Below are 15,832 nucleotides of genomic sequence, written 5' to 3'. Positions count from 1 at the left end.
AAGTTAAAGGCAAGATTAGAATCAGAGCTCCCCTCTTTTGCAGCCAAGTGATCTGATAGTTAAGTTGAAAGAATAGCTCCTGTCTCCAGAGGGTGTCTCTTCTACATAAGATAGCACTGCAGTCTAACTCTGAAACTGCCTGTTTCATAGCTCTGAAAATAAATAGAACAGTTGTAAAATGCTGGGGCTTGCTTTGTGCACAAGGACCTCAGGCTTAGTTAGCTGTGGAATGAACCAAGTCGAAGACTCGGTCCTTGTTCACCCAAGCAAAGACCACCCAAGGGAGTATATGGAGGTATGCGTGTGGTTTAGCAAATCTACAAGGCTTCAAAAACTAGTTTCAAAGAAAGTCTTTGAGAGTTGGTTCAAGCGGTTTGCTTCTCCTGCTACTGTGCTCTTGGCTGCCTGCTAGTACATGTTCCCACAGTGTTTACAATGGTTATATGGTTGTTATGCAAAGCTGCATCGCCTAGAATGGGGCTGGGAAGGGATAAATACTGTTTAGCAGGTGAATTGATTGTCCTTCCTTAGAAACATTTTAATTCAAGAAGCACGGTGAAATGTGGATGAAAGTGGGTATGTATGTTTCAGTGCTGTCTACTGATAAGAGGCTTGTGGTTAGAATCTCTTCCCTCCACACTCTGAGGAGGGTACACAGCAGGGTGCGAACTTTGTGGCTAGATTTGATTTCTGTAAATGCTCCTTCACCCCAAAAAACCTCCACTCTACTGTGAGTATTCACTCAGAAAACAGATTTGTAATGGAAATACAGGACTACATTACCTCGTAGAAAAATCTCCATGGCTTTTATTTTTGGTTTGTCATTTTACTCTTTTCAGATTTTGGAGAATGAGATAAATAGTCGGGATGCTTTGACCAAAGTGGTGCTCAGTACAGGACAGAAACTGGTAAGGGGAGGCCACTCAGCCTCCCACAAGATTATGGAGCATCTGAAGGAGCTGGAGACATCTGTAGAAAACTTGAAGGCAGAGGCTCAGGGGAGGAGACAGAGGCTCATGCAATCATATGAGGCCCATCAGTACCTTACTGAGGTAAGGATGATTCATGAAAATTTTTCATTTGGTCTTTATTTGCTTAAAGGACCAGATACCTATATTGCTGAGTGTCTGAAAGTCTTGAGATAGGAGCAAAATTAATACTGTTCTGATTTTTCATATCTGGTAAGCATGGATACAGTGGAGAAATAAGAGCTATTTTCCCTAGGAACTGCAGTGAGGGATAAACATGTAACCATAACTACTGGGATTAGTTACTGGGATTAGTAGTTTCTGGAATAACATCTTCTAGATTTTATTACAGACAGGCTCCCTAGATGCTTTCTATTCTCACTGCTGTTTCTCTTTGGGCATCACTGCTTTCCAGTTTTCTTTGTTGTGACCTAAATAATAGCTGTGTTCATGCTCATCACTATATTTCATACAGCTACTGGAGGTGGAGGCCTGGCTGGCAGAGAGGAGCTTCATCTTGGAGACCTCCGATTATGGGAAGAATGAAGAATCCACCCAGGCTTTACTTCGTAAACTTGAAGCTACTAAGCTGGACATGGAGGGTTTCAGGCCCCGGATTGAGAAAGTACAGGAGACGGGCACCGGCTTAATAAACAAAGACAACCCAGAGAGGTAGGAAAGTGAAAACAGGCTTCTGTTCCAGATCTAACAAAAATGCCCAAGAAAGGCAAATATTGAGAAATTCAGCCTTAAGAAGCTGTTTGGTGGCTCATTCAGAAATATGACTTCAGGGGACATCAATCCCTCCTTCACCACCATCACACACTCCAATCCCCTCCCCCCCACCAAAAAAAAAAGATTAAAAAAAAAAACGATGATTGTTCTATTCTTTTCATGACTGTTGTTTTTCAACAACAGGCCAGATATTGCAGATCAGCTTCTTTGTCTACTATCTATTCCCAGGAACTGTCATCTAGTTGTCATTTAATATAAAGGTTCAGAAAGCACCGTGCTTGGGAAAGGAAACTGATATTCTTGACATTTCATTGCTTTTCATTGCCAATTTGCTTTTATATCTGGGGAGGAGTTGAAAAGAGCAGCCATTCATGCAAGATACTTTAATTTCCTGAACTACCTGGTTTTCATGTCCTGGCATAACTCACCCCATAATGATATCTGGTCTCTTCTATATTTTGAAGGTGTTGCAAATTCAACCTGTCAGAAAAGATGGTGTTCAAAAATAACACTAAGGCAAAGACATACTTCTGATTTTTGTTCTTTGCAGTCCAGCTATACTTTCAAAGCTCCAGGGGATCCTAGCAGACTATCAGTCTCTCCTACAGAAGGCTGAGACACAGAGAAAACGTCTGCAAGAACAATTCCAGCTGTATCAGTTTGAAAGAGAATTCCAGCTGGTGGAAGCCTGGCTTTCCAGTAAACAGTCTGTGGCAGAGTCCGATGACTATGGGCAGGACTTGGATGATGCTGAGGTAAAAAAAAAAGAAAAGGTCATGTGTGGCAAAGCAGAAATATTTTTGCTCTATTTTTTTGTGTAGCTAGTGACAGTGAAGCATGTTACAGTGGCACAAACTGAGCAAAACAGTGCTCTCTGCAGCAGGCACTGAGACTGGTTTCTGCCTGCTTGTGCAGGGGTCTCTGAAGTAGCGTTCTCCAATGGAAAAGGTAGGTTCGCCCGAAAATTGTCTTTTTCTGGGGATAAGGTGAGGTCACCACACTTCACTTATGGCCCTAATTTTTAACGTGTCAGGACCTAATCATTTGGCCACAGTCTTACAACACTGTCAGTGGAAAACACTAAGATGGACCATTCACACCAGCAGCTGAAGAGCTGCAGATTTCAAGCATGAATTTCTCCTCAGAGTACATTGCGCAGAGAGGTATACTTCACAGTATCCACTCCCCAGTTCAGCGAATTAATGCTTTCAACAGCTATTACATATGTGGACAAGCTAAACTGGTTATGTTTGGCAACATCTCCGTCTGTCAGGATGTAGGTAATTTTCTTCTCTGTGGCATAAGTTGTTGAGTAATCATAACAATAGATGTTTTCTTCTGACTCTAGACCATTTCAGTTTTTCAAGTGGTTTGTGCTTATAGTTTGCAATACATAGCTTTTTTGTTCTACGGTAGGGAGAAAGTGATTCCTTTTGCCTCTGTAAAAGAGGTAGGCAGAAATTCTTTTGTCTAAGTCCACGTCCCCTCCTTTATCCTGTAGGTGTTGGAGAAAAAGTTTAAAGATTTCATAAATGAGGTGAAACCTCTGGGACATTCCAAAGTTCTTTCCCTAAATGAATTAGCATCTAAACTGGAGAAAGAGGACCACAGCAAGACAGAAGTTATCCAGAAGAGAACAAAGCAAATCAATGAAATGTGGGAGAAACTATGCCATGCCATCCAGACAAGGACAGAGGTAGGAAATACATGAAAAGCTGGTGAGGCATTGAATTCCCTGCATTTTCCTGTGGCCTTCTTTCTCAAGCCAGTGCATTGTTAATGTTAAAACACAAGGTTTGTAAGAGTGATGAGTATATTCTTTTCTTTCTTGGCCTGTTTCTCTTTATAGCCACTTCGTACCCTGGCAAGGTTTATTTTTGAAAGATATGTATCAGCCTAGAAATATTCTGTTTTCCTAAATTCACTGCAACCTCCAGTTTCCTGAAAAGCTAAACCAATCTAATGGTTTATGACAACTAACAGGAGGAAGTTTCACTCTCCGTATCCTCCTTACCCTCCTTCTTTACTCTGCCCTCCCTCCTGCTTTACTCCTGGCTGTGCAGTCCCACCCTTGTCCCAGCTCTGGCACTGACTAGACTCTTTCTTCAACTACTTCAGCTCATTGAACCAGCAAAAAAATACCCAGATTTGTTTGCTGGGTTAGTGAGCTGAAGTCAAAGAAAGAGAATGGGAGATAAGGTGGTAGAGGGCAAAGAGCCGAAACCTCTGACTTTTGGCAGCAGTTGACTGTTAAATCAGCTCACCTCATCCTGTGAAACTGCAGCCACAGATCTATTTGGAAATGCAAAGAAGAGAGGACATATTGAACTTGATGTGGGTGTTTGCTTTAAGGAGATTGTAAAATGTTGGATGTCCTCAACTCTTTCAGTTACTGTTACATACTGACATTTTGCATACAAATTAGCTGAAGTCCACTATTGTGTGTTAGCAGCAGTTATGCTTGACAATTGTTTTTAATGTGAAATCTGAATGTAAAATGTATTAGAACTGTTTTAATCCTCTCATCTCAGAAACCCTAATTTTCACCTAACTCACCTTATTTTTACAGTTTGAAATGTAGGCCTCTGTCCCAAGCAAGTTTTCTAGGACTCTTTCTGCAGTCAAGAGAGGTATCTATAAAGGGCAGTTCATGCTCTCCATCTTGATCATTCATCTTAGGTAGGGATAAATTGCTCTAGAGAGACATCTGTTTCTTTTCATTGACATAGAGAACTTGGGAAACTAGGTTAGGTTGGATACCTCTTTTAGATTACTTTCATTGGGAAGGTGTTTCATTCCTCCACTTGTTCAGTCTGTACTGCATGAGGATATGACATTAGGGTTGCCTATTTTTACACTGCAGACATGATATATCATATTACCAGTAAATTGTTTCTTTATTCCAGAACCTAAGAGCAGCCCAGCAAGTTCATCAGTATGATCACGATGTGGATGAAGTAAAGGGCTGGATGCAGGAGAAAGAGGCGGTGGTGGACATAGAAGATTATGGATATGACCTTCCAGGTGTACAGACACTTCTCAGCCAGCTTGAGGGAGTTGAGGTAAAGAGATCTGTCATGAAGCAGTGGCAGAAAAATGTAAATGAAAAAAAAGTGACTGCTGCACATTTTGAAATCTTTTGGGCTGGCTCATTTGCAGGCCAACAAAAGATAAATGTATTCCATCCTGAAAAATCCATTGTGCCTCACAGCAAGGGTGCCTTTTTCTCCTACTTTTACCGTTGTGATATTATATTATTATTACTTTTATTTCTCAAGATGAGCTTCTCTTCTAAAGTTTATTCAAAAATTGTTGTTGTAATTGCAAAGGTGTCATCTGAAATGAAAGAAGAGAATTCAGGTCCGTGCTTGTCAAAATAATCAGTGTGTTGCATCTAAAGAAGCTTCTTTTGTGTTTGATGATGAATGTTTACAGGCACTACTAGGAGGAAACTGAGAGGAAAAGACCTGATAGTGTCATAGTTCCAACCTTTGTGCAATCAGTGGATAGAAAAAATAGGCACCATCTTTAAAATATGCTTTTGATAATCTCTCCATGTAAATAGAGACCTGATCTTACAGTCAGTTCTGTCTGTGTTCCAGAGAGATCTAGAAGCCATCATGAAAGAGCTGGAGCGGATTCGGGGAGAGGCTTGGCACCTCAGCCGCACCTACCCTCAAGTCAAAGAAAACATTATGGAGAGACTCACAGATGTGGATGAGTGCTGGGAAAACCTGGGCCAGAAATTCCTGGAGAGGAAGGCGAGACTGAGCCAGGCAGAACAAGTCCAGCTCTACTTCAATGACTGCAGAGAGCTGATGTATGTGTGGGCCCCTTGCATTTGGCAGTGGGCCTGACTTCTTGTCTTTCCCTCCTGGAGTTTTCTATCATCTTACACTTGTGGATGGTTTGACTCCTGTCCCAGGTGTTATGAAGCTTGATTATGAATTTCTTTGAATAATAATAACACAATGCATCTTCTTGACAATACTCAACAGAATTTATCACACGGCAGAAGAGACCATGCCACTCTGCTCCAGCACAGTGTGCATGATAGACCCACATTTTTAGACTATTTCCTTTAAAGTTTTGGAGAATTCAGGCACTCCAGATAGTTTTGGTAGTCTCACAATTCCAGTCAAAAACATTGTTGATTCTTTTGGAAGATGGGGAAGTCTCTTCTAGATATTCAAGTAAATTATGTGCTTTTATTAGAGTCAAAGCAACTACATTAAAGACAATCTCCTAGAACAGATTAGTACTTGCTCAAGTGCTGCAAGTGGTTTGGGCACATTTTTTTAAATACTATTACCCATATGTGCACACTCTCCTGTCCATTTTTATTAGGTGTCAACATTTTGTAGTAAATCAGTTGCTGGGAAATTCCTTTTTTTTTTTCATTTTTCTTTTTTAATCTGAATTAGAACAAAAGGCTGAATGTTAAAAGCATCTACAAACATCTTTCAAAAAATTAAGTTGAACTAAAACATCTCATTTTGATTAAATCAACCATGCCAACATATCTATAAGCAGAGGTCTAATGTAAAAGTTGAAATAATGGATGCAAATAGTCTTTACTGAAAGTGGCAGACCAACATTATTAAAATACTACATTTTATCATTTTAATGGCATTTTCATCAAAATTGATACATTCACCATGAATTTTTGAACAGCGTTTCTCATAGACTACGGGAATAGAAATACGGGAATTTCAGAATCAATGAAGTGAATGAAAGGGTTAATCCATTGCAGGAGTAGAAATCGAAAGACAGTGAAATGGTTACCACTGACTATTGGGCACTTGTAATGCTAAAGAATAGATCCAAAGCTCAGGTAAATCAAGATGCATTGGTTCATGCCAGTTGAGGCTTGTGCCCAGGAATACAAACTTTTCCTTAAAAATATGTCAGTAGGCTGTTTTGCATGAGTGCTCTGTATGTGTATAAAGTGCTTTTATGCATGGCAATAAGGTTACATGGGCATCTGAAAGTCTGTATGTTCCTGTATAAAAGTTCTATGAGTGTGTACAGCCTATGCTTCTGCAGTTACAGGAGTTCCTTCTAAGGATTTAAATGTTTGTCACTTCAGTATGTAGAGATGCTGCAGCTGCTTATCTAACAGTCTATGTATTGCAACATCAGTGGGAATATTATAGAAGGTTATAAAAAATCCATAAATGTGTGGGTTAGCCTACACAAATGTATTTGTATATTCATATCTTTCATGGTCAAATAAAAGTCTGTATACATATGTCCACATCCATGGGATGTATGCATTCCTAGATAGCCAGAGGGTTCAGATTCCTTCCATTTTTTCCTTTTTGACTCTGCTCTGTAGGGCTTGGGCCAATGAGATGCATGCACTAGTGATATCTGAGGAACTGGCAAATGATGTCCTGGGAGCTGAACTGCTTATCAAGCATCATGAGGAATACAAGCGTGAGATAGAGAAGCAGTGGCTAAAATATGAAGAAATGCAGCGGGCAGGAGATGACCTGATGAAGAATGGACATTTCATGTCTGCGGAGGTGTGTTGATGATGGGTTAAATATTTTACAAACAAGAGTGAACTAAGAAGACATATGAAATGGGCGGATGCCCAGTTGCAGTATAGCAAAATAGCTTTCAGTAAGTTTTCAGAAGAACTTTTGCAATTCAAAGGCATCACAGATTTATAGATTTGTCTCTCGCTTCTTGAGACCTATGAAAAAGGAAAGCACCTTTTAAAGTGCTTCCTCACGCCTCTAAAAACTGATTTTTGAAGCTAACCATAAAAGGAAGAGTAGTCACTGCATGGATTATAGCTGTGCGGGGGAGTAGGAGATATTGCTGTTCCACAGAAAAGATGTGCCACACAAATAAGTTTTTAGCATTTAACTACACAAGAAGTAGGATAAAATACATCACAATGCAGATCAAATATAGGGTGGGGTGAGGTCTATAAGAACAACAGAAAATATGCAATTCTTCAGAAATTTTAGAAGGAGGAATAAGTTAACTTTAAAACTACTGTGATCCTCTTATCTATGTAACTGTAGATTTTGACCTTTGCTATGACCCCAAACTTGTCTTGAGACTGTCAGTGGATCCAGAGATCACAGTTAAAAACATCTTCAGAATGTATGCAAGATTACATTACTTCCATTGCAAAGAGAATCAGTGGGTTTTCAACAATTTAAGAATTTCCATTGTCTCCATGCCATAAAAGCATAAATTTGTTGAGTCTTCTGGGTTCCCTTTAGTTCCATAATACAAATTGTCTGGGTATAAAATTTGACCATGGGAAAGCATATAGCAGAATATTGGTCACACAGCATGCAGAATATGCATAAAATTATAAAGTATAGCTATATAAGGTGGAGAATAAATGAATCCAGCTAAGCAAAATGAGGACTCAGATTTCCTTTCTAAATTATGTTAGCATCACAAAATTATCTATAGGTCATTTTGTCTGAAGGTCAGAGTACATGTTATTTGAATCTCAAAAGATAGTCTGACTGTATCTTTCACCTGCTGGCATTACAAATGTTATTTTTCTAGATTGAAGAAAAATTGTTAGAGCTGTCAGAGCTGATGAAGAAGGTAAAGGAGAGCTGGGACATGAGGAAAGAGCTGTATGAAGAAAACTGGGAGATTCAGTTGCTCCGGAGAGAGCTAGAACAAGCAGAAGCATGGCTGGCTGCCAAGGAGAGCTTTCTTTCAGATCCTAGCTATGGGGTGAGTACCACCATTTGGCTGAATAGAATGCGTAAGTCTGAAAAATCTCAGGCTTAACTTCTGTATCTGTTGTTGATTTTTCCACTCAGGATTCAGTGTCTGAAGTAGAGGAACTACTGAAGAAACACCAGGATTTTGAGAAGATGCTTGCAGCTCAGGAGGAGAAATTTGCTCAGCTCAACAGGAAAACTAAGGTGAGAAGTAGAGTTGTATATGAGGCAGGATGTTGTCACAGGATGACCTGGCTCCTTAGATGTTTGGGGCTCAGTCATCCCTTGACAGAATGAACTCCTATGGTGAGACGGAGGAGATGAATTCCAAAGCTGAGCTACTGGAAACAGCAGCTGAGAAAATAAGAGCTGTCTGTAGGTCAGTAGAGTCCAAGTAGCCTGCAAAAGCTCTAGGGGAAAAGTGGAAGCTTTGTCTTCCAGGAGCAGCAAAGAGGCTGCGTAGTATAGCATGTGCTGCTGTGTGAGGAACAGGGTGATCCCTCACTATTACAAAGAGGATAGAGAGACATTTGATACACTCAGAATTTCAACAAGTAGCTGCAGTCCCCTAGCAGTGCTGGAGGATACCAAGGGGCTGAAAGCAAAGAGAGACTGAGGCAGAAATAGGCCTTTTTCTTTCTGGCATCATAGTTCTACAATGGATCATGTTCAGTAACTAAAATATTCAGTCAGCCTCCCAGATCCTCTCTCAATTCTTCTTCAAAACATTTACCTGAAATAACCAGCAAACATAGCATTTGTATTTGGCATTCAGTTGAAAAAGAGTTTGAGTCTGCCTTTTGCTCTGTGTTTTTGCAGATTGGTTAAATGAAGGGACAGAGGTCCTCCTTCTTAAAATTTTCCATGAGAATATTCCTGGATACTCATTGTTCCTACAGTAGACTTAAAGCAAGCAGTGCCACAATACAGAGGCACAATTTCTCTGGAGGTTATTAAAGTCGCAACCTCTAAAGATCATAGAAAGGGCTGGGATTCACTGTATTTGAGATTAATTCCCACCAATGTTCATAGTTGGTAAAATAACACTTAGCATAGCAATTAAGTTCAATTCTAACTCTAAAAATGCTAGTGGAGGTACAGTCCTTTAAAGTCAGTGCCAGTTTTTTCTTGCTTAAAATAAAATATTTTTAGGTAAGTACCCGTAAGTGCACCCTCACAGGTAATTTCACAAGTGTAATATTTGTGTCCTACAGAGGGAGATGAATCTTCTGAAGCAAACTGACACAGAAGAGAATGATCCAAAGAATAAAGGCAAAATCATACGGGTTCCCTCTCTGAAAAGAAAGCCATCTGACAAAAGGAGTCCATTGCCAAGAGTGATAAAGAGCACAAAGCCACTGCCACCTGTGCCCTTACCCACCCTGGCCTTGAGAGCTCCCCTTGAAACTATTTTCTCCCCCATCGAGAAGTCTCCGTCGGCTTTTCAACCATTCGGTCCTGGAGGAGTCCCAGAGGTGCTGGGCAGCACCAAAACAGAGATGAAAGCTGAGAGGAGGCTCAGTGAGATTATCTCTCCACCTACACCAAAGCCAATGGGTCCACAAGCTACATCTTTGGAAAGTCACAGCTCTCTAACCTCTCCTTTATCTCCTATTCTCACAAACCAGCAATGCAGCAGCAGTTTGTTGGAATCATATTCCCCAGGCCTTTTATCACCCCAAGAAAAAAATGCTAGAGGGTCCTCCTTCTCTGACCTGCAGACAAAAGTAGTGGCAACTCCACCTGAGCCTGGTCAAATGTCACAAGATAAATCACCAAACTTACTGCTGTCTGGCTCCTCTCAGGAGAGATTAGAGAATGCATCTTCTGTAAGTCCTGAGGATTTCTGACTCTGTCCTCACAAAACCTGTGTCTCATGCTACCATGTGCTAGTTAAAATAGCAGAATATAGGAAGTTCTGTAAGAAAGTCACAAAAAGCACTGTACAGTGGTCCTTTCAATGGATTCCCTCATGGATCCAAAGGGCAAGAACATTTAATGTGCCTTTGCAGAGCCAATATATTTTCTAGAAAGACAGTTGCCTTAACCAGCTAGGCATAACTTAAGTGTTTTTAATTTGCTCACTTCTATAGACTAGGGCTAGACAACAGTGTTGGTCTGTGTTTTTCTTTCCCAAATTAGAGGTTATTCATGGTAGTGGGTGCTCAGCAGAACACTTAAAAAAGAGCCAGAAAATGCTGCCTCACAAAGAGAAAGACACTGCTGATTTACATGTGACATCTTGCCTCTACATGAGGTGGTGGGTCTCAGCATCCACTGAATAGAGAAGTCAGGGAGAGGCAGGAGTTAGGAGCTGCTGCTCTGCAGGTGCCTCTGCTGCCGGCTCTCTGTCTTGCACCATGTCGGCCTGCCTGGCGCCCCCTTTGGCAGGTGTGTCCATGTTTGCTTTTGCTCACCCTGGCAGGGAATGCACTGTCAACTCATGGACAGATGAAAGTTGTTCTCTTCCTCTCTTTCACTTTGAGAGGAATGTGTTTGTCACATATCCAAGTGTACCAGTACAAAGCTATACATTGGTATAACTCAGCATTTATTGCCTGGGTGTTATAAATAACTGGCCATTTACATTGTAAATTGTTTTCAATCATATAAAAATAACATTCAAAATTAAGAAATTTTGGTTTTCTCTTGTGGTAGTTTTTATCATATGGTATCACAGTCAAGTCCTTGAATGGCTCTTGATTTCACAATGTTTGGATAGCAAACAGACATAGTACTTGTATTGTGAGGGGGTCAGGTCTGCCCCTTGCAAACAATATGAGAATATACCTTGTTCAGTACAGTCATGTTCATTTACACCTCATAATGGGGTGTTGCTCCAGCTAAGCAAACAACTCGATTACAAAAGAAACCTTTAATTAATACACTGTGACAGAGGACATTCCATGAGAAAATTGTTCTAAGTGAACATGAATTATCTTCATTTAGGTAGTAAATCAGAGATGTGACTGCAATCTAGAGAGGATTGCTAGATGTGCTGTGAACGTAAAGGCTTAGAGACAGCAGAGATCAGTTCCTCTGTGTGGAATATATCTAGAAATAGCTTCAGAAATTCTAACACATATTTAAGGGCTCCTCTATAGTTAAACAGTAACGTCCTTCTGTGTCGCAGGTTTCTGCAAGTCTCCATCGCATGGAGGGATTCCTCGAAAAGAGAGACCAGCTCCTTCCGGGAAGACACCAGGTAGAAACAAAAGCCCTCACCCTGAGTTAATTCATCTTTCCTTGAATTATAGTCCGGAGTGTGACTTCCTCAAGATAAACTCTTGCTGAAGGGAAGTTCAGGACTGTGGGCTTAATTCAGTTCCCACTAAAAACCACAAAGAAGTCTCCACTGACTTCAGCAGTACTTGATCTCGTCCTTAGCAGAAAGACAATGGAATTTTTGCCTGTCAGGGGAATCATGCAGTACAGGGTCAGTCTACATTTGATGGATTTATTAACAGAACCTGGACTGTATGACAGTTAATTACATTCCCCTTCAAAAAGCATCAAGACCCTATATTGGCGTGTGATGGTTTGTCAGCAGTGAAAGCCCCCAGTCCAATGTTTCCAAGGCTTATAATTTCTAACTGTACTAGAATAGAACTAAGGTTTCAGTTCATCTTTGGGTAGTGGGTGGAAGAAGTAGTTTGTTTAATCCAGGGCTGAAGGAAACTGAAGTCTAAGTTCTCATCCTGGTAAAGCATATGGCTTCAGTTCAGTAGGATAATGTTCATAACAGGGCAGGAAATTTTCTAATATTCACCACAAGTATGTAGACATCTGAGTGCTTGCCTAGGTATGGCATGCAAATAGGTTGTCCTGGATTGTTTGTCCCACAGACTATTTCTTCCTCTAAAACTTTTAACTTGCAAGAACTCTTAAAAAAAATGAAAATCCATACTGAATTTCATCATCTGGAAGCAGAATTAGTTATTCCTCTGTTCCAGATACATTGAATTAAGTTTGCTGTGTTACTGCACTACCATCTCACCAACAAAGAAAAACCATGACATATCTTCCTTAGGATTTTCTTCTTCCTTCTCTCTGACACACCAAATAAGTCAGCTTGATTTACTGGCATAACAAAACAGGAAATATATATAAGTAATAGGATCTTTCATCCAGAAGGATCCCATGGCGCAAGGCTAACCTTTTACTGCTACACAGTTGGGATAGGAAATAGCAGCTGCTTTTGCACAGTGTTCAGGAGCATTTCACAGGGGATAGTTTAGGAAGTGAAGAAGAATTTAGCAGCCACATTAGAATGAAACCATATCTGGACCAAAACTAGAATATGACCAGCAAGCGAAGGCCAATGTTCCAGCAGCTGGAGAAATAAAGTGGAGTTTCAGTGACCAGAAATAGACACAACTTTGATAATCCATCTTTTCTCAAAGATGTCGCTGATCACAACATGGTGTAGAGCTTGCTTATGCCATGTTACGTCATTTGTTGTCCTGGCTCACAAAGAGCCCATTGCTGAATCACCCACCCCATTAACTACAGCAGACTCTGTTTTTCTAGGAGAAAATCATGAGCTTCTGTGATCATAATCTGGGCAGCTCCTGGCTCCCTGTGGAAGATGCATACAGAAGATTTCACTACTGTAATTAAATATGTAGCTATTAATTGGATTTTATCATTGTTTCTATTCATGTAGCCAAGCTCAAGATCTTGGAAATCCTTCTATGTAAAACTTGATGGGCTCAAACTTGATTTCTATAATGATGAAAAAGAAGCCTCTAAGGTAATTTCTTTTCTGAATCTTTCTAGTAATCTCTCTGTGTTTCCCTATTTAAAATAGAATTTAAAAAATAAATAAATCAGAGTTACATTGGTTTGGTTTGGGACTAGAGCTAATTAGTAATCTTTCAAATGGTAGTTGGGTCAAATCCAACAATTGTTCCATGGATACCAACCATAAGACTGAAAAATAAGCTTTCAGAAGTTTTTCAAACATGTTCTTTAAAAGAAGTATCTTATTCAAGAATTGCCTTCAAGATACAATGTAACACTCCATTGTTCCTTCACCCTTCTTCCTATTCAGTGATTGTAGTTGTAATTTCAGAAGCAGAAAAAGGTAGTGGGGGTGTGTAGTCAGCCTGCAAGTTGGAATAGTATTGAATCCTAGGAGAAAGACACAGAAAACATTCTATTATAATTTCATCTTCCTTCAGAATGTATCCACACTTCTGTCTCTCAACATTGCTGGTGCCACATGGGAGAGGTTGACAAAGTACGTCAGGAAAGAGAACACCTTCATGTTACGGTAAGTCATATAGAGAAGTGCGCTAATAAAAGCTCTTCTGTATGACTGCATTTACTTGCAGTCACCTAAGACTGTTGCTAAGAGACATAGCTGAAATGTCGTGCAGTGCTTGCACCACTCATAAAGACAGGAAGGTATAAGGTAAGACTAACTGGAATGCCTCTCCTCCTGTCCTTATTTACAGGCTGAGAGATGGGGCAGAGTATTTCTTTGCAGCACCTTCTCAACAGCTGATGGAGGACTGGCTGCAATCACTACAGAATAATATAGGTAGGTTCTCACTTCCTTCAAGAATGAACTGTGTTGTTAGCAAGTGATGGTGTAGAAGGGGAAGAGAATGAAATATTCTGGTGTTTCCTGAGCTGTCCTTTTTGCCTCTGTTAGACAGCAGTCCACAAGTCACCTTGCAAGGTAATGACCTGACAGGAGAATATTCAGGGTGACTTGAAAATCAGCTTATCAGTTATAGTGTGGCTGGCATCGTTATTCCCGGGGAGGGGCCTTGCCCAAAGGCTGTTTCCATCCTTTTAATAAAGAGTTGCTTTGGCTCTTGATCAACAGCTTTTCCTCCAAATCTAGCTCTCATTTTAGACACCTCAACAGGCAGTGGCATACTAGAAAGGGTGTCAGGACACAAAGATACCTGGTGTTCAGACAAATTTGTTATGGACCCAGAAATAGCAGGTTGCCTCTAGCTCTACTTCAGAAGGTTTTTATTGTTGTTCTTTGACACTCTGCAGGACACAGTAACAGACCAGACTCCAGGGCAAAGGTGCAGCCTTTCGTTCCAAACACAGAGACCTCTCAGACAAGATTGTGGGGCTTTCCAGAAAGAGACTGCTGAAAGACTAACCATCAAAAGCTCGCTCCTGAGGTAAGGTCTCTGCGCTTCAAGGCTGAACAGATATTACTGTTGTTTGTATTTAGGTAGCAATCACCTGCAGAGTAAGATTGCCCAAATAATTGCCGAGGAATATTTGTATCACCTATCCCAGGCCACAGAGTTACCAAAATGGAGCATCTGAACTGAAGGCTGGGTTGCGTACATGCTCAACAGAAAGAAACTGGCTCCAGTAGATAAGGGAGTCAGAGCAGGAGTCTAAAATAGGTGCCTTGGGTTTTCCTCTGAATATTCTCTCCAGTAGGGGCCAAAAGAAACCCAGCCTTCTATCTTAATGAGCCAAATCAGTTGCCTAAAGTTAGACTGTCTGAATACTTTCCTCAAAGGTCATTTTGAGAATCCAAACACAGGCATTGAAAATACAGCCACTGTCCCTGTCAGAAAATTTAGTCCATAGTATAAATCAGTTGCATTTGAGGTCTGTAGGAATCTTACAGACTATGATGTGAAATCATAGTCCCTCTGCCAGGTGGATTTTTGGTGCTGAGCTAGATGTCTAACAAAGTTCTTACATAAACATAGTGACTTAAATTCATCCAGATTATCCCTGATTTTCTGGTGGTGCTCATTGTTGATAGGAGAACACCTTCCTTCAAAATCAAACCGGAAAAAGAGCCTGCAGAATTTTCCAGAGATTTTAAGGAAGACGGGACTGCAGTAACACAAGCCTCCATCACCACACTGAGACCAGAACAAAGTGGTAATAAAAAAAATCTGCCTCTATCTCTGCTAGAAGCAGGAAGAGAAAAATGACATTTGCCCCAATGAATATCAGACCCTTCAGCACTACTATCTTAACCCAGCCCTCTGGAAATGTACTGATACATTTTAACTTAATCACTTCCTTGGAACTTATTTTAATTACCTATTAAATCTAGTAAAGCCTTTAAATATAGTTAAACATGGCTGCCTCTGGTATACTTTTGTGGATACAATGCCTCCATCATTCATCATATCACCTAGGATGTACCAACAAGTATCTACTCCAAGTTACCTAATGAAAGATCAAAGGGACCTCTGAGTCAGACAGCTCAAGTGAAGTGACCCTATGGGATGGAAATGGAGAGCACTGAGCAGAGAGCAAAGTGCAAGCTGTGACTGAACAGCAGCCACCTGCAGGTAGATTTGCCAATATCAACGGATAAGATTCAAAAGAAGAGGGTTGTGCAGTCTGTACATCACAGAAGTAGAGGTCTCTTAGGGTACATTTGTTATATAATTTCTGCAGTGTTTTGTAGCCTCTAGA

General features: G+C 40.5%; 1 protein-coding gene across 1 annotated transcript in view; it reads left to right on the top strand.

The window, feature by feature from the left end:
- SPTBN5 (spectrin beta, non-erythrocytic 5) overlaps positions 1-15,487 on the top strand; it is a 100,497-nt gene extending 85,010 nt beyond the window's left edge. The window contains 17 exon segments of the mRNA XM_013959456.2: positions 840-1,052; positions 1,444-1,640; positions 2,254-2,458; positions 3,205-3,399; positions 4,610-4,765; positions 5,306-5,523; positions 7,042-7,231; positions 8,244-8,420; positions 8,510-8,614; positions 9,625-10,239; positions 11,544-11,615; positions 13,077-13,163; positions 13,594-13,685; positions 13,870-13,955; positions 14,426-14,522; positions 14,524-14,559; positions 15,165-15,487. Of these exon segments, the coding sequence (XP_013814910.2) occupies positions 840-1,052; positions 1,444-1,640; positions 2,254-2,458; positions 3,205-3,399; positions 4,610-4,765; positions 5,306-5,523; positions 7,042-7,231; positions 8,244-8,420; positions 8,510-8,614; positions 9,625-10,239; positions 11,544-11,615; positions 13,077-13,163; positions 13,594-13,685; positions 13,870-13,955; positions 14,426-14,522; positions 14,524-14,559; positions 15,165-15,339 (2,916 nt within the window). The 3' untranslated portion in view covers positions 15,340-15,487.
- Positions 15,488-15,832: the final 345 nt, after the last annotated feature.

This window comes from Apteryx mantelli, chromosome 4 (genome assembly GCF_036417845.1).
Source record: "Apteryx mantelli isolate bAptMan1 chromosome 4, bAptMan1.hap1, whole genome shotgun sequence".
NCBI classification, from domain to species: Eukaryota; Metazoa; Chordata; class Aves; order Apterygiformes; family Apterygidae; genus Apteryx; species Apteryx mantelli.
Note: the sequence above shows the minus strand (reverse complement) of the source record. Positions and strands in the feature narration are given on the sequence as shown.